The sequence below is a fragment of the Furipterus horrens genome, unplaced genomic scaffold (genome assembly GCF_987537825.1).
Source record: "Furipterus horrens unplaced genomic scaffold, mFurHor1.1.pri manual_scaffold_2, whole genome shotgun sequence".
Classification (NCBI taxonomy): Eukaryota; Metazoa; Chordata; class Mammalia; order Chiroptera; family Furipteridae; genus Furipterus; species Furipterus horrens.
This window is the reverse complement of record NW_028327172.1, coordinates 46,102,470-46,128,065: the sequence shown is the minus strand read 5'-3', so window position 1 is coordinate 46,128,065 and position 25,596 is coordinate 46,102,470. Positions and strand designations below refer to the sequence as shown.

Sequence of the window (25,596 nt, the reverse complement as noted above, 5' to 3'; positions counted from 1 at the left end):
AGAATATGTATTGAGTTTGTATTTGTGTGTGAGAGACCGTAGAAAGAGATAGAGCAGATGTATCAGGATGTTAGTGGGTGAATCTAGGTGAATGGTATATAGAAGTTCATTGTAATATTTTTGACGCCTTTCTGTATGCCTGAATTTCTCAAAATAAAATGATTTAAAATTACACATTCATGCATATATGACTAATGATTTAATTTAAAACAATTTAGAGAGCACTTGACTGGAGCAAAATGATCTCTGATGCATCTTCCGACACTGAGATTCAGTGAGTGTAAATGGAGGCTTATGTGGATTGTGAACACAAACTCTTTGGTCAGTAGACCACCAAATAATTTCTCTTGTTTGTTTGATTTGACAGCCACTGATATAACCAGTATCCAGTCACTTAAAGATTATCTGCTTGGAGTAGTAAAGGTTCCAACAAAAGAGCTGCTTATCAAGAGATCTGGTAAGGATCCTAGATTGTCACTTTTTAATCCTACCCTTTCCCATTCACTTCCCTGCAAGAGATCATCTTGTCTAAATCCCTTGCAAGCTATGCAGAAGGAAGTATGACCCCTTAACACATGCCTCTGAATTCTCCCAGGTACCTCAAAAGTTTTCTCAAAAGCATTTTAAGTCCTTTGCTAGTCATTTCAAAATATTTCTAATAAAACAAGAATTTCAAAACATTGCACTATCTTACTCTAGGAAAGATGATGATGAGGACACTACTAATAATAAATATGTGATATCCATTAGGTAAAATATTTTCTTAGATCTTGTTTAAGCCTCATGATAACCCTGCTTGGCAGGGATATAGAATCTTATTCTTTTCATTTGACAGATGAGAAAACTTAGACTCAGAGGTGATTTGCCAGAACCACACAGCTAGTGAATGGCAGTGCTGGAAATCAAATCCAGATTTGCCCATTCTCTCTTCTCAGTGAAGGAAGAATAAGGACATGAGGTGAAAATGCAGCCACCAAGGCAGTTTGGAAGTACTTATTACTAGCTTGGTGGCCTGGACCTCTCTCGGCCCCAGTTTTCTTAGCTCATGGATGGAGACAGTTAATCCTCAAGGTAGGAATTAATTAAATAGGATAGATAGAGTACCTGATATATGGTAAGCATTCAGTAAATGTTAGTTTTCCTTCTGTCACCCATTTTCCTCCCTAGGGTTTATAATCTAGTTTCCAAAATTTTGTCCCACATCTCCCAAGTTTAATTATAAATTGAAATTTGAGTAATACTTTAATTAGCAGGTACTCTGTACCTGCCAGAGAGAAGTCTGTACAACTTGATATAGGGTTTAAATCTCACTTCTGTCACTTACTGTTTGTGGTCTAGAAAAATTCACTTCATCTCTCAGATAGATCCGTAGTTTCCTCATCTGTAAAAATGGAAATAATAAACCTACTTAGAAAGATTATTGAACCATTCAGTAAAATTATACCATGTAAAGGATCTTGGGACAGGACTAGGCACATAGGAGACCATATAGCTCAAAGCCTAAAATATTTACTATTTGGCATTTTATAGAATAAGTTTACCAACCCCTGACTTACATGACCTCTGATTGTTACATAATATTTCGTTCATGTACCATAGTACCTTTCTAAAATATGAAGAATTCTAAATTTAGAAACAAATCTAGCTCTAAGGGTTTCAGATAAGATATTATAAACCACCCTGAGTGGTTTGGCTCACTTGGTTGGGTATCGTCCCACAGAGCAAAAGGTCACTGGTGCAATTCCCAGTCAGGGCACAAGCCTAGGTTGTGGGTTCGGTCATTAGGTCTCTTGAGTGGGGCGCATACAAGAAGCAACCAATCAATGTTTCTCTCAATCTCTTCCTTCCCCTCTCTCTAAAAATAAATTTAAAAAATATTTTTTAATGATATTATAAACCTAAAGTAAATAGAATATAGACTCTGAAGCCAGCTTGAACTGGGTTCAAATAGTAGCTCTACCACTTGGTACCCCTAATAACTTTGGCAAGTGTCCAGGCTTCCATTTTCTCTTCTATAAAATAAGGATTCTTACCCCATTTAATCCTTGACATTTCACAGGGTTATCAGGAGAACAAAATGAAGTACTATATATAAAACAGGAGAATTTCTGACACATAGTAACAGCTACTCAGTAGAGTAGCTATTATTATTTTGAAACCTTATTCCTAGTCCTTGGTATATGTTCACTAAGTGACAGTTCCCTTGGTGGAGGACCTGGGACTAGACCCTTGATCTCCTGATTTCCTATCCCTTGCCTTTTTCACTGTACTCATAACATCACAGTAACATTTTACATCTTTTATAGCATATCTCTTTGAAAGCTCTTTTAAAACCGTTATCTCCATTAATGATCGTAACAACTTTGCCTGATAAGCAAGATCAGCACTAATTTTCCCATTTGTCAGACAAGGAAAACAAGGCTGAGAGAAATTAATGGCTTACCCAGACTGAACCACTGATTTTGGGCTTAGCCAAGGAGAGAATTCAGATCTTCCAACTCCTAGCCTTTGTTCTTCAACCTGATCTCATTGCCTTTCAATGGTCAGATTAAACAGACTACAATGCACTGTTGGGTATACATTTTTGGTTCTGTTTTGGGCTAGGGTGATGGTGGCTCTGGGGAGGTGAATGGATAAGTCTTTTTAGCTTTAAGACAATAATTGGCAATGTTTTCTCTTATAAGGGATCACGGGATGGTATCCTATTATTTTACCAGAAGGTGGGGCCATGCCTTATGGCTTGGAGCTCATGCAGAAGATTGTGGGTGGCCTGGAGCTTTCAGTTTCCTTCAGCCATCCTGGAGACAGAGAACGAGTATTGGAAGCTGCTGAACTACTGGGCTGGAGCTCTGAGAATAACCTGAAGGATCTTGTCAAGATGGATGAAGAGGAGCCAGCCACTATCGCCATCTCCACACCGAGGCTCTGGCTGCCCATCCATTGTGTGCTGCTTGCCGGCCAGAAGCACATTAATAAAAACACATACTGCTACCTTCGCTACAAGCTGTATGATCATGAAGGCTTTTGGACCCCTCTCAAGAAGCCTAAGGAATGTACAAACGGAAAGCAGGTCATGGTTACTTTTAAGGCATCCAAAAGAGCAGAAGTGACTAGGGGCCCATCACTGCTTTGGTACTTTAGGGAGGAGAGATTAGAGATCCAAGTGTGGCGGGCTTATGGCAATGACAGCGTGGAGAGGCCCCACAACACAGACAGCTGGATTGGCTCAGCCTATGTGGACCTGGCCAGACTTGGAGAGAGGACAGCAAGGACACTGACTGTCAGTGGTAAGTTAAGAACCAATCTCAGCTCTTGTGGTTGACCCAGCCACCTGCTCTGTGACAAGTACTATGTGAGACACCCTCTCAGACATTTTATCTGACCCTTCCAGCAATCCTGTGAGATAGATATCAGACCATTGTATAGTCACAAAAATGGAGACTCAAAGACGGTGGGTAACTGCCCAGAATCATAGACTAGGAATTGTTCTTTCCATTATTATATGCTAAAAGATTAATGGTATTGTAATTTAGTAATGCTTCTTATCACTAAAGTGATTTCAGAAAGAAGGAGGTTTGCTGGCTGCTTTAAAAAAAGCATTATCAAAAATAAATAAATAAAAATAATAAGTAAATAAATAAATAAAGCATTATCCAGTGGCCGTATACCTTTGTGGAATCACCACACCTCTAAGAACTGGCTCTGAACTTAGTAGCTTTAGGGTACATCCAAATGCATGAGGTTTTGCGTCTAACAGAGTGCCTACAACATTGTAAGCACTCAGTTGATGTGTAAAATAATGAGGAAATTTAGGGGACTACTTTTAACCATATATATAAAAGCCCATGTGATAATCTAGAATGCTAGTTTTTTAAATACACTGAAAAGCATACCTACTAATAAAATTAGGATATCCTTTTTCTCTGGTCAACATATCTTGAAATCATAAAGAAAATCTGCATAGTAATAAGTTGGTTCACAAGGCAGTAAGAAAACATTTTCCAAGAGGCATCATGTGCTGGGTACTTCTCTTTCAAGCATTTGTTCAATTCTTTTCTTTTTTTTTTAAGACTTCATTTATTTGTTTTTAGAGAGATGAGAAAGGAGAAAGAGAGGGAGAGAAACATCACTGGGTGGTTGCCTCTCACAAGCCCCCAACTGGGGACCTGGCCCTCAACCCAGGCATGTGCCCTGACTGGGAATTGAACCAGCAACACTTGGTTCACAGGCCAGTGCTTAATCCACTGAGCCACAGCAGTCAGGGCCTGTTCAATTCTTGATGCATGTACTTGGTCCTGGGAACTCAGAGATGATTAGGAAATAATGCTAACTTCAATGAGTTTATTATCTAATGGAAGAATAGAGTAGTAAATAAACAATTACAGTGAAGCATAAGAACTATGAAGAAGGTTTTCTCAGTGGTGCTATGGGAGCACAGGGATGCAGCATCTCTTTAGTTCAAAGACATCTCAGGGAAAGAAAAATAAGTCTCAAAGGATTTAGGAATAAGCCAAGAAAAGGGGGAAAGAAGGGCACTTTAAAGGGAGCAAGCAGTGCATGTGAAGGAACAGAGACATGAGGCAGTTTGATACATTGTAGGCACTATAAGTACGTTGGCACTGCTGGATTATAGGGTACACAGGTTGGGAAATGATGGGAGATGAAGCCAGCAAGTGGACAAGAGTACAGTATTCCCTCACTTATCGCAGGTATTACGTTCTAGACACACCGTGATAGGTGAAAATGTGCGAAGTAGGAACCTTACATTTATTTTAGTATTTATATATATATTTTTAAGGCTTTATAAACCCTTCCCACACACTTATAAACCATTCCCAGTCCCTTATTAACCTTTTCCACACTTTTATAAATACTACTTATGTTCTTAAATGTATTTTACACTCTTAAACCTACGTAACTTTAACAACATACGTATACCGTACCGCAAAATCCCACAATATAGCAAAAAATCCGCAATAAGTGAACCGCGATATAGGGAGGGACTACTGTACTATGTTAAAGGCCTCCTCTAAGCAGACGAGCTTGGACTTTTTCCCTAGAGCTGTAAAAACTGTAACAGGTTCTGAGTAGAAGAGTTATGTAGCTTTGCATTCTAGAAAAATAAATCTAGCAACTATAGTGCAGAATGAATTGGAGATGGCCAGACTAGGTTTTTTACAAATATGGTATTTATCTATCATAACATTCTGTAAGGTTGTTATTTCCCTACCCGAAAACAGAAAAAGATAGAAAAGGTTCCATCTTATGCTATTTGTGAATCAGTTAACAGCTCTTCCTGGCAATCATTTGGCTTTGGCTTCAAATCTAAGTTCTACTTTCCGTTATTGGAGATAGGATGTGTGTTTGAAGAGTGAGGTATAAAAATTTTCACACTGTATATTAACTTCACAGTTCTTGGGGTGTTTTTGTTTATTTAGTTTTGTTTGTTTTGTTTTATTTTTTTACAAATTGGTATTTTGGGGCCTGTAGGCCTACCAAAGGAAGGAGGACCACAAGCATCCTCAGTCAGCATCTCCTCCAAGGTTAGAGAGTGTTTTTGGTTCCTGCTTGCTTAGGCTTATTCTCCTTTATTCTCTTGCAGGTGTGTATCCTCTATTTGGACGAAATGCTTCCAACCTCTCAGGAGCTGCCTTGCGAGTTCACGTGGTTCTTTCCCCTCTTTCCCCACACCCTGGGCTCACTCATGAGCTGGACTCCATGGACTGCAGCAGCCACAGCGAGTCTGAGCAACTCCCCAGAAGGAGTGATGAGATTCAACTCTCTCTACCACAGGGCCACCAGAAGTCTCCTGCCTGCACGCAGGTGCCCTGCAACAGCACCACAGCTGAAGTCTGCCCAGCCCAGGAGGGCCCTGCTGAGTTGGATGAAACTTTTGCAGTCAATATCCTGGTAGAAAGAGCAATGCACTTGAGCTTGAAAGGTATGCTCTGCTCCCTTATCCAGAAACACATATCTGCCTCCTTAGGCTGTGGCCCTATCCTCATGATCTTTTAAATCATGGCAGGATCTGGAAGACTTGTTAACCATATTGATCAATAGTTATTATATTTCTCAAGACTAAAGGTCTAAGCAATATGAAAGCCTTTCTAAACATTAGTGAACCTTGTCAGTTATCCTAATTTTGCATATCATAAATTTCCAAGGTTAGAAACTTCAGTATCAGCTTAGATACTTCTCTTTTCCTTAGTCACCATCAAATTCTAAGATCCATGAAATTGTTCTCTCTTAAAGTTCTCTTCCTCCTTCTTTTCTATTGCTACTAACTCAGGCCTAGGGCCAGGCGTTTTTAACACTAGGTCCCTAAAACCTTCAAGAGAGCCAAGGATAAAAATTAAGGTTGGTGAACTTGAATGGGAAAATAATTACATCTTACTTTTATTTACCTCTAACTCAGCAGTTTTCTACCCGTGTGCCTTGGTCCGTTGGTTTGCTGCGAGAATTTTTAAACATATAACACTGACCACTTTTCCTTAGGTTGTCAAATTAAAAAATGACAACAATCAGCACAACAATACCTGTCCAGTATGAAAGAAGCCAAATTATACCTATTTTTTTCCTCAGATCAACAAAAATATACTTTTCGGTGTGCTACAGAATTTTAGTAATTAGTTGATGTGTGCCATGAAATGAAAAAGGTTGGAAATTACTGCTGTAACTAAAATTTGACATTTCCACTAATTATGAATATAGGCAATAGACCCTAGTAATCTTGACAGTATCTGTGATGTTGTCAACAATAGAAATCAGAGCTATTTTCGTATCTCATTGTAGTTATTGCAGATATCTTAGAATATTATTTATAATACCTATTTGTACTTCAAAATTATAGTAGTTATTAAACCTACAGTTAGATCTTGTTATGCATTAATAAAACACATATATTACCTATCACAAAGTTTTTCTGGTGTTTTGATAATTATGCCAACATGATTTGATTTTTATATAATCCTGTATATTTTACATTATGCATTTTAAAGGTAAAGAAACTATTATTAAAAGAGGCCCATAGACCTCCCCAGACAGCCCAAGGAGTTCAAGGCACACAAACCCTTCCCCTGCCTTTTTCAGCCTTATAATTGCTCCTAAATTTTCCCTTTACCGTCACCCTTCTCTTTTGCCTGCTCAATTCCAACTCCTCTCTTAAGACTCAGCTCAAACAACACCATTTAGCGGAGAGTTTCCCTGACATAAAGGTCCCCCACAATACTGAAATTGTTTGTATAAGTTTTCTTCTCCACTAGGTATGAGGTCTTTAAACTTAACTTATTCATTCATCCATCATTCAGCAACAAAATCTTATAGTATTTGCCTTGTGCAAACACTATCCATGGTGCTGAGGATAAAAGCAATGAACAAAACATAAAAATTGTGCCTTTGTGAAGCTTACATTCTAGTAGGAACACATTGAGCTCTATATTTCCAGGCAATAAAGTGTGTGTGTGTGAGAGAGTGACCTTGACCAAGTTATTGTTTCCCTGTGTATCTTGAATTTCTCACCTGTAAATAGCTGGGATTAACAGATCTGGGATGTGTGATGACTATGAGAGTCAGAAACCATCGCCTTATGAATGCAGAAGTTTCAATATACATCTTTTGGTTTGGCTCCTATCATATCTGTATTAGCCTCTCTTTTTCTCTTAGTTTCTGCTGTGTTGGAACAGAAACAAAACTCATGCTCATAGTAACTGTTATTTATCTTTCATTTCTATTTCAACTCATACACACCACCAACAGACATCACTCCTGGGATTATAAGCTTCTATAATGATGCCTCAATATAATGAATGATACTTCTCATAATCTCTGGGTATCAGAGACCTTGAAACAGTTTGTCTCAGGACAAAGCCTTCCCTGAGTACAGTCTGGCTTTGCAGTATTAGAGATACTGAGATGCCTTATGAGTAACAAAACTGGGAAACAATTTTTGCATTTTTATTGCCCCTCCAAAACAGCCTATTTTGACAAACTGATATATAAAAATAATTTTTTTTAAGAGAAAAATCAATAAATGAATGAGTTTAAAGAAAGCACATAAAAGCTTTGATTTTTGCAACAATTATTTTGGGGAGTTTTGTTATTGCATTGAAAATAAAACAATATACAAAAATATGGTTTAGATCCCATTTTCAAGGGAGTCTTCATATTTCAAAAAGCGATATGTACTTGTAACTTTTCAATTAGACAGTGAGTTTCATTTTTAAGATATGTTTTAGCAAGGTAATTTGATAATAATTTATTGAACCCCTCCTTGTGCCAACTTCTGTTCTCATTTTTGTACATTATCTTATTTAATGCTTACCACAAGTGAGGTGATGATATGAATAGATTATACTACATACCCATTTTATAAATGAAGAAGTTGAAACCCAAAAAGATGATGTAAGTTACATAAAAAAACTCTGAAAAGTCAGAACTTGAATCCAGTTACGTATATCTGGATCTAAAGCCCATGCTCTTTCCTTAATAGCATCCTACCTCTCAGGTATGAGGTACAGCTGTGTTTGCCAGTTAATCCTATCTACACTGTTTACCACTCAGTCCAGCCCAGGATGGGCATGTATCACATGTTCAGTCCTGTGCTTACATTGCGAGAATGGTAGTTAAATTCAGCATGTAGTAAATATGTGTGGGGCCAGTGCCAGGTACAGAGAGTGCAGAGCAAATGATACATAGTTTCTGTCTTCCAAGAGCTGATAACCTTGTTAAGGACATTAGCAACTACACAGTTAAAGAATTATACATGAAGCAGAATGCTCTGAGGGCCAAGGGCTAATACAATTTAGTGTTTACAGAGTTTAAAAACAGAGAAATCAGATATGGCTAAGAAATCAGGAGAACTTTTTAGATTGAATATGATTTCAGAAAAGTGAATGAAATTCCAAGTTAATATTTCAACTTGAACAAAGGTATTGAAGTAGGAAAGTGTATGTTCTGGGCTTGCTTAGAGGGGACATGGAGGATCTGATAGCAATTGATTTTCTTTGACTAAAATTCAAGGTCATTGCAAAGGAGCTATAGGGTCTCATGAAGAGATAAATAAGAAAATTGCTGAGCAGTAGTAAAGGCTCAACTAAGACTAACTGACGTGATTTTAGGTGGCCATGATGGCACAATGATGACTTTTTGTCAGCAGTGCTTGCTTCCTTTCCCTCCTGCTGTAACAAACAAGTAATTCCCTGGGCCTTAGCTCACGCACCTTTCTAAGCCTGGGTCCTTTCTCTCTTCCCAGCTACAAAATTCTACCCACTCCAGTGGTATTCCTGCTCCGCTCCTCACTCACTGGCCCTCTTTTTCTTGACTGTGTAGGCAGACTCCTGCCTTGGGATCTGTGGATCGGTGTTCCTTTGCCTGGAGTATTTATCACTTCTGGCGAGTCTGTACTGCAATCAGCTTGTCTCTGCGAGTGCTTCCTAGGCCACCCATCTAAGATTGGAGCCCCTCCCCAACATTTTCTATCCGTTTCCTGCTTTATTTTTGTCTGTATTCTTGAACGGTATATTTTGTTTATTTTCTGTCTTTCCTAAAAGAGCATAAGTCTGACAGTGATAGAGACAGGGATTTTTTTATTTGCTTTGTTTTATTTACTGCTGAATTCCCAATGCGTGGAACTATTTTTAATGCATAGTAAGTGCTAAATATTTGTTTAATGAAGAAGTGAATGAATCTGAGGCCTTCCACAAATGCCTTCTTCTCCTTAGTGCTTTCTCTGATTTCCTATGTTGCCTCTCCTACAGGAAAGTTGCTTATAGAGAATTTAACAGAGGATAAATCATAAGGATTTTTCATTAAGTGTGTACTGTGTCCAATTCAGGGAATATGATCATGCCTTCTTAGAAAGCTTCTGTCCCCTTTTCTCCATTCTCACTCTCCACCTTGCTTGTTTAGACTTGGGAAGCTTTTTGCCCATGCCCATTCTCCCTCATACTCCCAAACCTCTCACTATGCTGTTTCCTCTACCTAGAATGCCTTTTCCTCTCTTATTCAGCAAATATGCTCCTCATCCTTCAAGAGGTGACTAAAGTGGCTGCAACACTTTGAAGGCCTGCTGACCACCACTGTTAGCAGAAAACCTCTCTCTGTGTTGTCAACACCACCTCCACACAGTTTTCCTCCTTCATATCATTTATTACTCTGTACTGAAAGTGTCAGTGTGTCTCTCCACTATCTTCTCTTCCTTGGAGACAGGGACCGGGTCTTGTTTATTTCTGTACTGCAACACCGTGATCTTCATGACGTACCTAAGCAAGCATAATGTCCTCTTATTTGTGAATGTGATACTTAACACCTCTCACACTTCAGGCATGAGTTATAAAATGTCACTTGTTACTTGGCCTCTTTCTGTTCAGGCAGGTCAGAGGAAGCATCACAGTGGACATCTCACTTTCGGGGGTCTCTGTTGTATCCTGATTCTCACCCTTGCAGTGATAGCCCATGGAGTCCCTTCCCCCACAAACATTTATGTATCAGTCAGGCACTGTGCTGAACCCTGAGAGTACAGACCTGCCCCTTAACTCCCTGAACTGTGCCTTCCAAATTATGATATAATAGAAAGATCTCTGGAATGGGAATCAGAAGACAGGGTTCTGGCTCTATATGGGCAATTAACTTGCTTTGTTACTTTGGGCAATCCAGTATCCCTATTCCTCAACTGTTCAGAGTACAGCAGAACCTAGAAGTCATGCTTCTCAGAATTACATTTGGTCCTCTCTGCTGATCTCTCTCAGAACTTTCCTGAGCAGATGTCGCTGTCCTCTGCTGATACACACTACAAGCAGACTAGGTAGTTTCTCTCCTCCAACCCTGGCAATCATTTATAGACAAAGGGTGGTAAGGAGTCTTCAGACCTTTAGTAAGGGCCTTGGGCCTGCTCTGCATTCAACGAGTTCTCAGTCTAGTAAGGGAAGCACAGGTACACAGATTATTATAGAATACTGTGGGAACTGCCAGTATAGAGGCAGATTATCTCTCCCTAGATGTGGAGATTTATGATATTTTATTGGAAGAAATATACTAAGGAAAGGAGAGGGTGGGGGAGGTATGAAAGCTGTATCAGGTAAAGTCTAGTTATAGGAAACAACTTACTCCAGACATTTTAAACAGAATAGAGTTTAATATAGAATATTAAGGTATTTCAAGTCATTGGAAGAGCTAAAGGAGTGGGCTTTAGGCTTAGCTTAACTACTAGACCTTTTAAGTTTGGAATAGTATGCCGAAACTCATCATCACTATTACCACAGGGCCTCTGGGGCATCTGGGGACCACAGTGTCACCCTTGTTAGTAGAAAAAAACAGAAGGAAAGGAAGATGTCTTCTGCCTCACATCTGCCTTTCAAATCTGTTATAATGACATCTAATTGCAAGAAGACAATTTGTATCCATAGTCTATCTGCAAACCAGTCTGGGAAATAATAGTTGTTACCTTTCTAGTCTTCAGAGTAATGGAATACAATACAGTCAAAGTAGGTGGGGATGGATGTTGAGCATGTCAGTCCACATACGTACTGTTCCGGTTCACTAAAAATAAAACTTTTAAGAAGATAGCTCACTAGATAAAGGTACTATCAGTGCCATTCTATACATTTTATATTTATAATGATGGGTCTATGTTATTGATTTCCATTAACTATTCATTGCTTACTACCATTTTATTAGAATCTTCTTTCCTGCTCTTTTAAGAATGTGCTTGTATTCAGTTAATTAAACTTGGGACTTTGAAACACAGGCTAATGGAGATGACTGGATAGAAAGCATTGCTCTATTTATTTACCTCCCAGCCTACAAAAGTAAAAAAATAAAAATAAAAAAATATGCTTATAAACTGGTTTTGCTGTGTTGTCAGCCAGTGGTTTTTTGTTGTTGTTTTTTGTTTTTTATTTAGTTCTCCATAAAGTTCTTCTCTGTAACTTTAGAGACTTTCTGGTTCTAAAGCTTTTTTGCCCCCAGGTTCAGCCTTTCTCCAGGTTCTGCTTTGTCGGCAACCCTTACACATGCCTCAGCCCCCTCCTGCCTTGCAGACACCAGCAGATCTCACTTTTTTTTTTTTTTTTTGCCTTTTTTTATTGTTGTTCTTTTACAGTTGTCCCAATTTTCCCCCATTGCACTCCCCTGCCCCGCCCCCCACCCCCACTCCCACAGTCAATCCCCACCCTGTTGTCCATGTCCATGGATCATTTATACATGTTCTTTGACTAGACCCTTCCCCTTCTTCACCCCCTTATCCCACTCCCCTCCCCTCTGGTTACTGGCAGTCTGTTCCTTGTTTCCATGCCTCTGGCTCTATTTTGTTCATTTATTTGTTTTGTCCATTAGGTTCCTCTTATAGGTGCTATCATATGGTATTTGTCTTTCACTGCCTGGCTTATTTCACTCAGCCTAACATTCCCCAGTTCCATCCATGCTGTTGCAAAAGGTAAGAGTTCCTTCTTTCTTTCTGCTGTATAGTATTCCATTGTGTAGATACACCACAGTTTTTTGATCCGCATGTTTAGTGATGCGCACTCTAGGCCATTTCCAACCTTTGGCTATTGTAAATAATGCTGCTATGAACATAGGGGTGCATAGGTTCTTTTGAATTGGTGTTTCAGGATTCTTTGGCTATGATCCCAGCAGTGGAATCACTGGGTCAAAATGCAATTCCATTTCACTGGAGGACATACTTATTGATTTTAGAGAGCGGGGAAGGGAGGGAGAAAGAGAGGGAGAGAAACATCAGTGTGAGAGACATCAATCAGTTCTCTTTCATATGTGTCCTGACCGGGACTGAACCCCACACCTTAGGCATGTGCCCCAACAAGGAATCAAACTTGCGACCTTTCAGTTTGCAGGATGATGCCCAACCAACTAAACCACACTGACCAGGGTCAGATTTCACTTCTAAGGCTAGCATTCCTCTTCCTTCTTGTCAGTTCTCTTTCTCAAAGCCTCCTTACAAAACCTCCACGCCCTTTTCTCTCCTTAGCGCCCTTTTTTTTTTTTAATTATCCCCTGAAAGACAGTTTCAACAGTAATGTGATCTGGTCGGCTTGTGTGCTCTGAGGTATTAGAAGTTACAAGATTAAATAACATGATATGTCAATATTTCACAGAGAGTTGGGGGAGAAATTCTTTTTAGTTTAAACAAATAAGGCTATATTATGGAAGATAATATAAAATCCTTATGAATTCTTAGATTGAATACAAGTCTGCTAAAAGTTGTCACGCTTATTGTTGTTCTTTAAAGGCACCAGAAACCCTTAAATTTAGAGCGTAGTATTTACTTTTCTCTGGATTATTGTTACTTTCGTGAAAAAGTTTGAAAAGAATTTGTCTACTCTAATGGAAATTCCTTTAGTTGAGGAAAATACTTCAAAGCAAAGGTGTAGGAACCTCTCTTTTCCTAAAAGAACAGTGAATTTGGAGAAATCTAATTGGGGATACAAAGTTCAGTGATTCTGCCTGGAGAGTTAAGAGAGGCTTCTGAGAGTAGATGGTGCTAGAAACTCTTTTAATGGCTACTTATTAAATGTTAAACTGCGTATGGAGGAGAGTAAAATCAGCAATTCCTGATTTGGCTTGTTCTTCAGATTGCTTTCTATCCATGGGATAGCCTGAGGTCTTTGTAAGAGTAGTACTGAAAGGAGCAGCCAGATGGAGAAGGAGCAGAGTGATGCTCAAAAATTAACCTCACCTACAAGTGCAAGTGCGAGTATGGATTTGGAGAAACCTTGAACTAGATAGGGAGAAAGAAGGCAAACTACTTAGAATCTACATGTAGAATTTGTTCCTCTGGATCACATAATGTTTAAGACACGCTTCTTTTCTTATTCTTTTCTTTCCTGCATCTCTGATCCAGAGATTCATAGCGTTTTAGAGCTAAAAGGGATCTTATGGCGTATATAGCATTTATATTATATAGAGGCTCTATTAGCTCTATTATTTAGTACTGTCAAAAAGAACTTTGTACTGTGATGGTAATGTTCTATATCTTTACTGTGCATCATGGTAGCCACCTGCCACATGTGGCTACTGAGCACTCAAGTGTAGCTAGTGTAACTAAGGAACTGAATTTTTAAACTTACTCAATTTTCATTAATTTAAAGTTAAATAGACACATGTGACTAGTGGTTACTTATTGGACAGCTCAGTTAGACCATCTGCTGTTATCAGCCATCTTCATTTTGCATTGTTTTAAGAGAGGATAAATGACTGAGTCTCCCACATCGGAAACCTGATCTTACAAAAATTAGCACCAGCACAGTACTCAGTGTTTTACGTTTGTTAATTCTATAGTAGAGGCAATATAGCTGATGCTGGAAACTTGGGCTCTAGAGCCAGAATGCTTGAGTTCTACCATATAACAAATGTGTGACCACTTAATAAATGTTTACTCTCTGTACCCCAGTTTTTTATCTGTAATGGGAATAATAATAATACCTACCTCATGGGATTGTTGTAAAGATTAAAGGAACTGATACATATACATGTGTAGGAACAGTCCCTGGCACATAGTAAGTGATATACTATAAGTGTTACCTACTGTTATTATTATTTATTTTTAGCATCTTAGGAGGTGTAAGTATCATACCCCCTGTTTGAAGAAGCTATGGCCTAGGTAGGCCTTGCTTAAGGTCACACAGAATATATATGACAGAGCTAATAATTGATCACCTGACTCTTAAGTCTAGGGCTTTTTGCAGTTCTATCTTTTACCTGTCAATCCAGTATTTTCCATTATCCTATAAAGTACAAGGAGATGGAAGAAGTCTTTTTTTTTTTTTTTGTCTGGGAATACTTATGAACTAAGCCTTGATAGGACGATTTTATTAGCAGAAAGAACACTGGAAACATTTCAGATACAGGGAATAGGAGTTGAACAAAGACCGAAAGGTAGGAGAGGGCCAGAATGGTCCTGCTCGTACCTATAGACAGGGAAACATCCAACACATTTTTTTTTTTTTGATACCTTGAAATACAGTCACTCCACTCTGTTCTATTTCAGGGAGCCCCTTGACAGAGCGGAAAGTATCTGTACCCAGCTGTTGTGTATCCTTTGCAACAGCTGATGAGCCATCTCCTGCCTATACTCCAGTGGTTGAAAACACAAATTGCCCCATCTGGAATTTTCAACGGCAATCAAGGTTTGTATTTATGATGTTCCATTCGCCTTCTAGAATCGGCTTTTTGTTCCAGGGGACAGACTGAAAGCAGGGACTCTAACAGACACAATAATATTGAGCAGATGTGGAAAATGCTTTTCTTATCAAGCAATTATTTAATATTAGTGCTTTTAAATTCACAGCTAGCAAAAGGTGAAGGGATTAAGTACAGATTGGTAGTTACAAGATAGTCACAGGGATGTAAAGTACAGCATAAGGAATATAGTCAATTATGTTGTAAGAACTATTTATGGTGCCAGGTGGGTACTTGAAATATCAGGGGCATCACTTTGTAAAGTATGTAACTTTCTAACCACTGTGCTGTATACCTGAAACTTAATACAAAATAATATTGAATGTAAACCATAATTGAAAAATAAAATTTTTAAAAGGAAAAAATGAGAAAATACATTTACAGCTAGCAGTGTTTTAAAAGTTTTGTTGTGGTACTTTTTAATTCTGCTCAGTACAGTTCAAAAATTATTCAGTGAGGAATGTAATTATCTTTTACTTCCCAGTACCTATAACGAAGCAGGGCATTTAAGATGATTAAGATAAATTTTAAAATAACAGAGTGGTATATGCTGACCTCAGCTCCATGTTCTTAAAGGATGAGTGCTAGAAGCCCAGGGAAGGCTTCTTAAATAAGACACCTCAGGTAAGTGTGGACGAATTTATGTGGTATCCAGGTGAAGAAGGCAGAGGGAATTAATCTCAGAAAAGATGGTGGATTGTACATCCTTGGAAAAGATTTCTAGTGCAATTGGAAGAGGCTAGGCTTTGGAACTAGAGAGACTTGGCCTCCAACCCCACCTCTGTCGACATTTACTAACTGTGAACAAGTTACGTAACATCTCTGAGCCTCAGATTCCTCACCTATAAAGTAGGATAAATTACAGAGTTATTGTGAGGTTCAAATTAGATGATAGTGAAGCAAATTACCTCATGGTACATATTAGCATGAAGCACATCTCCTTTGGAAGACGCATAAGATCTGAGGTTGAGTCCTGTCAATCATGTTACAGCTGTAGAGACTGTGGCCCAAGGAGGTTACATAATCTGTAGGTAGTGGGAGCAAGTTTAGAAGAAAAATGAATAATGATACTGTTTATCATTCCTTTATCACAAAATTATTTCACTTGATTCTCCTAACAACCTTGTAGGTAGATAGTATTATTCCGTTTAACAGATAAGAAAATCAGGCTCAGGGTCACTCAGGTGACAGTGGTAGAACTGGAATTGGAAGGAAAGTGTTTTGACCCAGCTAGAATTCGGAACTCTGCGACAGTGTTTCACTTTAGCATAGTGCTTCTCATTAGACTTGAAGTAGGCTCTCTTCAATTCTCCAGTGGTGTCTGGGGAAGGAAATCAAATCTCGTGATTTGCTTTGGTTCTCCATCTTGCTCACCTGGAGCAGTGGTACCTGGTTTGGAACTTTTTAAATCTTTGTAATTTAAAACTGTGTAATTCGTGTCCTATAAAATATATTAAAAGTGCTGAGTGAATTCCACATCAACTTCTTTATCTGATATGAAAGTTGGGTACTTCCATATTCTGGTGCCTTACCTCTGTGAAGAATGGCTTTAGAGTCAGGCAAACAAGTTCAAATCCCAGCTCTGCCACTTACGGACTTATAAGTCAGCTTGAACAAGTCATCTCACCTTTCTGAGCCCCGCTTCACCATCTGTAACACAGGGATAATAATGCCTGTGTCGTAGGTTTTTGTGCAGGTTACATATATGTAAAACACTTGGCACTATGCCTGGCCCAAAGAAAGCACTCAATAAATGTTTTCCACCACCACCCGTTTTTCCCTTCTCAGTTTCTCCCACTCCCATGGCACCAGGAGTATTCTTATCTGCTCCAGTAACACTGTTCATTACATGCAGAGAGCCTCCCTTTCCACACTCCCTCCTTGTCTTGAGAAACAGAGTTTAAGTGTAGCAGATACTATGAAGGGGGAAACTACTAAATCAGGGGAGCCTATTTTCAAGTCTTGGCAAGTTACTTCACCTCTCTGAGCTTCCATCTCCTCCTTTTAACTGTGAAAATAAAAATGTATCCTAGAAGATGACCATGAAGGTAAAATGAAAGTGTTAGGAAAACATTGCAAACTATAAGATATTCTTCAAATCTAAGCTTTATACTACAGACACATCCTATACAGTTCATTTATGGTGGTTGTTTTTCTTAATAGGCTATCAAAAGAGCTTCTTTTGGATCCATGGCAAACTCTCGTCTTCAAAGTTTGGCATAAAGGAGGTATGAACTCTATTTTATGAACTCTGGATATATAAACGAGCTAACACACAATTGACAGTTTGCTGATTCTTTTCTTTTTTTAACCAAGTGAAACAATGGCACTGGTGGTGCTGAGTGCTCACAATGTGTAGAGAGGGTATCACACAGAATGCCACTGGAATTTAAATCCTTAGAACGCATAGAATTTTGTTTGACTACATGCTTCGTGCAGAAACCCAAGTACACTTGAGTCTTTCCAATTGCATCTCAACTATCATAATGTATATCATGCCATACACAAGTGATTTCTACCCCTTTTGTATGATGTTATGCCTCTGTTAACTCTGACTTATTAACCAAGACCTTGGCATTTTCAGGCAGTACACAGGACTAGAGTCTTGACAGCTTGTCCTTCCTTCTTTTAAGACCCTTCCTAGGACAGAGGTACTGACATTGTGGTCCTTGAACCTAGTTTTACTCAGCTACCATGTATTAAAAGGCATTAATACAACAGTGTTAAGAGCACAAATGCTGAAGCCACACTCTAAATTTAAATACCAGTTCTTCTTCCCCTTACAAAGTAGTATAGCCTTGGGTGAATGACTGGACTGTTCAGTGCTTCAGTTTCCTTTCCTATAAAATAGGGATGATAATAGTACCTACCTCACAGGGTTTGGGGAGGATTAAATGAATGCCTGATACTTAGTAAACACTGTCTTCAGTTTCTGTTTTTATTAGTGAATGGCAATGTACTATGAGCTTTACAAACATCTCTAATTCTACAAGGTAAAAATTAGTTCAATTTTATGGATGTAAAGCTCAGGCCAAGGAAGTTTAGTGGTTTGACTAAGGTTATATACCTATTAATTGATGGAGCTAGAATTTAAACCCCGCTTGTACTTCACACTGGTAAGATTGGATGACTCAGAAAAATAAGGTAGTGAGGACATCCGACTGTCTCGTAACTCCCATACATGTAAAATTTTGTCTCACTAAACCCATCATGTAAATCTAGTTGCTTTAAGATTTCTGCTAGGGTCTGGTTTCCAAACCTTCAGTTGTTTTCAGTCATCAGCAGCATCACAGTTTTTGTTTGCTAGTGATAAGTTTTTAGAGCTAACCCCAAAGCCTAATAAAGACCTGAGAGTAGTCAGGGTATGGAGGAAATTGACTTAACCTGTCTCTCCTCCTGTGCTCCTGTTTGGATGTGACTCTACAGGTCTGGTTTTTATGATTCCCCCCATGCTGCTTCCTTGGATTCACATATGTCCCCACCCATACGCAACCTCGTAAGTGCAGCAGGAGCTGATCATAAATAGGTTTCTCTGAGTCAACACCAGGAATTCCTGCTTTATTTAGTCAGGCTCCACACTCCTGTCTTTTTTCTTTTAAGCTGTTTCTTTATTTATTTTTTAATATTTTATTGATTGTGCTGTTACAGTTGTCCCAATTTTTCCTCTTTGCCCCTCCACCCAGCATCCCTCACTACCCTCAGGCAATCCCCACACCATTGTTCATGTCCATGCGTCATGGTGTAAGTTCTTTGACTACTCCATTTCCTTCGTTGTACTTTACATCCCCATGGCTATTCTGTGACTCCAATTTATACTTCTTAGCCCCCTCATCTTTTCACCCATTCCCCCACACCTCGCTCCCATCTGGCCACCATCAAAATGCTCTTCATATCCATGATTCTGTCTTTGTTCTTGTTTGGTTTTTAGATTCAGTTGCTGATAGGTATGCATTTATTGCCATTTTCAAATGCTTTCTTTCAAGACCCACTGCTTTGAGGAAAATCAATGAGATATGATAATCTGGGGAAAAGAACAAGTATTTCTTGTATTTAAGGTGTTTTCCAGTTATCTGTATCAAGAGGACAAATCTCAACCCTACCAACTTTTCCCTGCCATACAAAAAGTGAATTAATTGATAACAGTGGAAACAGGCTGTGGTTGTCTGTCTTTCTCATCCTCATTATCTCTGTCTTTTCTGTTGATTTTGGAATCACTAAACCTCCCAGTCCCCAAAAATCAGTTTCTCTGTGTGCAGCCTCTAATCTCAGTGGCAGGACATGCCCAGCCACACTGCCCAGCTCTTCTCTTTCCCCCGCAGATGAGGAGAGGGTGATTGGCTTTGCCTCAGTGGACCTCTCCCCGCTTCTCTCTGGCTTCCAGTTTATCTGTGGCTGGTACAACATCACAGACTTCAGTGGAGAGTGCCAGGGGCAGGTAAAAGTTGCTATCTCCCCTTTGGAGAGTTTGAGGCACTTCAAAAAAGAAAGACAAGCAAGACGTGGGGAAGAAACCCCAGGATCACTGGTATGTAATCTTGATCCACACCATTAACCAATAAGGGCTCTACTGAGCAAAACCTATAAGAAAATTTTCTACATATGTTTGGTACTTTTAGCGTACAGAACGTGTTATATGTTTGTGTTTTATAATGACCTTTTAGAGGTGATAAAAATGTTCTGGAATTACATAGTGATGATGAATACACAACTCTGAATATACTAAAAACCACTTTCAAAGGGCAGGCTTTGTAATACATGAATTATATCTCAGTTTTTAAATAAAATGGGATTAGTTGCAGTGTGGAATCTGAAATATTGGTTGAACATTTTTAAAACTCTTACATTAAAACCATTGGTATATCATAAAAAAAAATTAAAAGCAAAAGACTGGGAAGAGGAACTGATGATAGTAAGCATAGACAACTCTTTCATGGAGTTTAACTATAAAGGAAAGGAGAATTTTCCAGATTGTCCCAGATAGGGGAGCCCTATCAAGGCAAAGATTGTGGTTTATTCATCTCTCTAATATGCATGACTGGCCTAGGATCTGATAGAGCGGGCAGCAGCAAGTAATGAATGAGTGAGTGAATGAATGAATGAGAAAATGACAGACTTAAACAGTCTCTATATAATTAAGTCTTTTCCTCACATCAGCCCTGGTAGTCATCAATAAGAAATACCACAGCCAGGTTATCCTCACATGTAAATGTAAGATGATGTCTCGTCAGAAGCTCACAAACTAGGTGGATCGTAAGTGTAGATAAAGCAACTAAAAAGCAATCTGATAATATAGTCTGTAAAATGGGCATGAGAGTACCTACCTCATAAGATGATTGTGAAGTTTAAATGAGAAAATGCATGTAAATTGCTTAGTACAGTGCTCAACACATAGAAAACACTCAACAAGTTATATTTATACACATGTAATAAATTTTACAAATTTTTTATATTACTTTATTCCAAAAGGATTTGTTGTGACAAGTGTACCATTTTTTAATTGCTTCTACAGATCCCAGTATACAGTTCCTTTTCCTTCCCTGTCTCTGATGTGTATACTGCATTCCCCAGCTGTGTTGCAAGACACACTCCAGAAAAACTTGTTCACGCCTCATCAGAAGAGCTTGGTTTCTCCCCTCCTGGGAGGTGAGTGATTTCTTGATGATGGAAAGAAATGGAGACAAAGAGCAGAAGTGCACAAATTGGCTTGTCATTTCTCTTTCCTTCATTAGAGGAAAAGACTAGAGACAGGGAAAGAGCTTTGTTGACCTTCTGCACAACACCTCGGAACCCCAAGATGCTACAGAAATGAAGTTTTTTATGATATAGGGACTAGAACTTTACTGCTATCAAAAGAATAGCTTCAGCCCTGACAGGCATCATCCCGCAAAGCAAAAGGTCTTGGGTTCGATTCCCATTCAGGGCACATGCCTGAGTTGTGGGTTCGGTCCCCGGTATGAGAGGTAACTGATCAATGTTTCCCTCACATATTGATGTTTCTCTCCCTCTCTTTCTTCCTCCATTCCCCTATATCTAAAAATAAATAAAATCTCTTTTTAAAAAAGGATAGCCTCAGGCAAGGGACACTTTTCTCTTTTCCTCAAAGGCTTTTGACCTTCATCCATAAAATCAGTCATCAACTGTGTGAGAAACGATATCATGATCTTTCATCTCCCAAATTGACGTGCCAGATTAATTTTGTAAAAAGCAACTGGGCCATCTTTTTTCATGCAGTCCAACCATGACTATGCATATGGATATCAGACTAGAGCATATTCCATCCTGCCAAAGGGCAGGGTCTAAGAATAAGATTGCCTTCTTTCCACCCCATTCCCTTCTACGCCTTAGTGCCAGTTAGCATGCTTCTTCCTCCACCAATCTTTCCACCTCAGAGAGAAGACAAGGGATCTTCCCCTACAGCAGACACTCCCAACAGCAGCAGTTACTGAGTAGACCCTTTAGTCCAAGAAAGACACTCTTAATACTGCTTAGCCACTCGAAGGCCCATTGCAGTGCTATGGAACTTTCTGCCTTCTCACTACATGAGGAGAACCTCATGTTCTCCATAAAGGGAGTCCATGTGTCTGTCAAATCCTAGATTCCAGATTTAGATAATTTCTCTGGTTTCTTTTTTTTTTTCATTGAATGTATTGGAGTGACTAAGCTACTAATGAGAAGAGGGAACTTTTAGGGGTGACAGATATGTCTATCATCTTGATGTGGTAATGGATTCCTTAAATGTATACATATATCAAAACTCATCAGATTCTATATTTTAAATATGCAAAGTTTATTTATACCAGCTATAACTTAGTAAAGCAGTGGTTCTCAAATATTTCCAGTTCAGAACTCCTTTATACCCTTAAAAATTATTGATAACCTCAGAGGTTTTTTTATGTAGGTTTTATATCTATCAATTTTTTACCATATTAGAAATTTAAACTGAGAAACTTAAAATGTAATATGCAAAATCAGTTGTGTCTATACATCAGCAACGAATAACCCAAAATGAAATTTAAAAAACAATTTCATTTATAGTAGCATCAAAAAGGATAAAATACTTAATAAATTTAACAAAAAAAAAGTATAAAATTTATTCTCTGAAGACTATAAAACATTGTTAAAAGACATTAAAGAAGGTCTAAATAAATGAAAAGACATCCCATATTCGTGGATTGGAAGACTAATATTGTCAAGATGGCAGTACTCCGCAAACTGACCTACAGATTTAACACACTTCCTGTTACGAATCCTGCTGGATTCCTTATAGAAATGGACAAGCTAGTCCTAAAATTCACATGGAAATTCAAGAAATACAATAAGCTAAAAAGTCTTGAAAAAGAACAAAGTTCCTGATTTCAAAACTTAACTACAAAGCTACAGTAAACAACACAGTGTGGTACTGGCATAAGGATAGAAATATAGACCAATGGAATAGAATTGACAGTCCAGAAATAAACCCATGTGCCAAGGATGCCAAGATTTCAAAGATGCCAAGATGGTTTAATGAGGAAAAAATAGGCTTTTCAACAAATGATGTTGGAGCAACTGGATAGCTATATGCAAAAGACTAGTTGGACCTCTTCCTCACACCATATACAAAAATTAACTCCAAATGGATCATATATCTAATTGTAAAAACTAAAACCATAAAACTCTTAGAAGAAAATATAGGAGTAAATCTTTATGACCTTGGATTAAGCAATGATTCCTTAGATATGACACCAAAAGCAAAAGTAACAAAAGAAAAAATAAATCATCAAAATTTAAAACAGTGCTATAAATGATACCGCCAAGAAAGTGAGAAGACAGCCCACAAAATAAAAGAAAATACTGACAGGACCTCCCTGACCAGCATGGATCAGTTCGTTGAGCATTGTCCCACAAGGCAAAGGGTCACCAGTTCAGTTCCCAATCAGGGCATATGCCTGGGTTGTGGGCCCAGTCCCCGGTTGGGGCACATGTGAGAGGCAGCTGATTGGAGTTTCTCTCACCCATTGATGTTTCACTCCCTCTCTTCCTCCCTTCCCCTCTCTCTAAAAATAGATTTTAAAAATGTTTTTTTAAGTACTAACATATAGATCTGGTAAGGGATTTATATTCAGAATACAGAAGTGGGCAAGAGTAGGTTTACAGTTGTGAGTACACGAAACACAGAGTTAATAAAACAATTGTAATAATCATAACCTGAATGTCTTTGTCGATACAAACAACTGTAAACCTACTTCTGCCCTCGCCAGTATATAAAGAATTCTTACAACTCAATAATAAAGACAAATAAATACAATTTAAAAATGGGCAAATTATCTGAATAGACATATCTTCAAAGAAGGTATACAAACCAAAAATGGTCAGTAAGCACATGAAAAGATGCTTGATGACATTAGCCATGAGAGTCATATAAATGAGATATCACTTCATACCCAAAAGACAAACATCACAAGTGTTGGGGAGGAGGTGGATAAATTGAAACCCTCATACATGGCTGGTGGGATTTTAAAATGGTGCAGCTGCCTTGGAAAACAGTGTGGCAGTTCCATAAAGGTTTAACATAAAGTAACCATATGATTCATTAACTTCAAGAGAAATGAAAATATGTTCACACAAAAACTTGTACATGAATGTTTGGAGCAGCATTCTTTCTAATAACTAAAAAATAGAAATAACACAAATGTTTATGAACTGAAGAGTATATAAACAAAACGTGATATATCTATATAATGGAAAATTGTTCAACCATGAGAAGGAATGAAGTACTAATACATGCTACACATGGATGAAACTTGATAACAAGCTAAATGGAAGAAGCCAGTCACAAAAGACCTTACAGTATATGAGTCCATTTCCATGAAATATCCAAATTAGTCAAATCTACGGAGACAGAATGTAGATTAACAGTTGCCTAGGGCTGGGAGGTTTCAATGGTGGTTGAGAAGAGAGGAGTGAATGTGGAGTGATTGTTAATAGGTATGAGGTTTCTCTTGGGGGGGTGATGAAAATGTTCTAAAATTGATTCTGATGATGGTTGTACAGCTCAGTGAATATACTAAAAGCCATTGAATTGTACATTTTAACTAGGTGAATTGTATATGTGAATGCTATCTCAATGAACCTGTCATTTAAAAAGATTATTGATGGGGTCAAGTTCTTAAATACCCTGCTAAGGAATTTGAAATTTGTTCTATAGATAAAAAAGAGAAGCCAAACTAGAAAGGAATGGTGATGATGATTAACAGATTAGTACATGTTGAATGCTTAGAGCATTGCTTGGCATGTAATAATGACTCCATAAATGCTGTTCTTGTTATTTCAGATCTATGTTTTTAAAAAACCTCTCAGGCTATAATATGGAAAATTTATTCAAGGGGGATGGGTAATATGGAAGGTAAGATTATTTAGGAGATCCAAGCAAGAGTTGATGAAGCCAGAATTGTGGTAGTGGGATGGATTTGCAATACTATTTCAGGAAGGTGATTTGTTTATTGTCACACTAAGAGTTTTCTCATTGGTTGGAAATTTATTTTGCCCTCATTTATCCCTGACAGGAGTCGTTCCGCAAAAAGCCAGGCATCACGGCATGAAGAGCATGTACAGAATATCCGCAGATTTCATGAATCCTTGCAGCAGGGAGAGGCAGTCTTGCCGAGTGATAACAAACTGACCACATCACCCTTGTCCTCCCGTACTTCCATTCTGACTTCTCTCAGGTGAGGCCCTCTAACTAGAGTGAAGCACAAGGTGAATGGGTAACAGCAACCTGCAACACAGCTTTCCATCAGCCACCGCCACTCTGGGGGCTTTAACAGGGGCTTTCATGCACATTAGTGTTGAATTGGACCCTGGAGCCCTGCAGGATTCCTCATAGGTGAATCTATCTCAGCTTAGGGCCTTTTATCCCTTCACGTGTCTCTATTATTAATGCACCATAAGTGCAGGAACTTTAGATTATTTACCAAACTTAATGATAACTACCCTTACATTTACACAGGCTTTCATCTGCTTTACAGTTTACAAAGCTTCATTCTGCCCACTGTCTTTATCTTCACAACCACTGAATTCTTCCAGACCAGCATCTGTCCTGTTAATAACTTCCTCTTTCTTAATTTAGTCAGCATCTGAGCCAGACAAGCACTGTGAGAATTGAAAGGGCCATTACAGATCATATGGATCAGCCCCTGGATTATCTAATAGCAAGTATGGTGCAGTAAAAAGGACCTGGCTTCAGAGTCGGATAGGCATGACTTTCAACTCTGGTCCTGCCATTCCCAGTGGAAGAGATAACTATGTTGCCAGATAATTATAATGTTGTGTCATAAGAATTGCAGGTTACCTGGCCAAAGGTAGATGGAGGAATGAGTAATATTCTTGGTTGGTCATGGAAAGATGTAAAGAAGTCACACTTGAACTGGT

General features: G+C 38.6%; 1 protein-coding gene and 1 pseudogene across 1 annotated transcript in view; both read left to right on the top strand.

The window, feature by feature from the left end:
• The window catches only part of C2CD3 (C2 domain containing 3 centriole elongation regulator), a 124,817-nt gene that overhangs the window by 71,957 nt on the left and 27,264 nt on the right, over positions 1 to 25,596 (top strand). The window contains exons 22-29 of the mRNA XM_090265451.1: positions 368 to 457; positions 2,685 to 3,287; positions 5,603 to 5,941; positions 14,999 to 15,137; positions 17,353 to 17,417; positions 19,509 to 19,714; positions 20,699 to 20,832; positions 24,732 to 24,893. Of these exons, the coding sequence (XP_090121577.1) occupies positions 368 to 457; positions 2,685 to 3,287; positions 5,603 to 5,941; positions 14,999 to 15,137; positions 17,353 to 17,417; positions 19,509 to 19,714; positions 20,699 to 20,832; positions 24,732 to 24,893 (1,738 nt within the window). The remainder of the gene's footprint in view (positions 1 to 367; positions 458 to 2,684; positions 3,288 to 5,602; positions 5,942 to 14,998; positions 15,138 to 17,352; positions 17,418 to 19,508; positions 19,715 to 20,698; positions 20,833 to 24,731; positions 24,894 to 25,596) is intronic.
• Positions 11,682 to 11,804, top strand: LOC150018475 (small nucleolar RNA SNORA36 family; annotated as a pseudogene).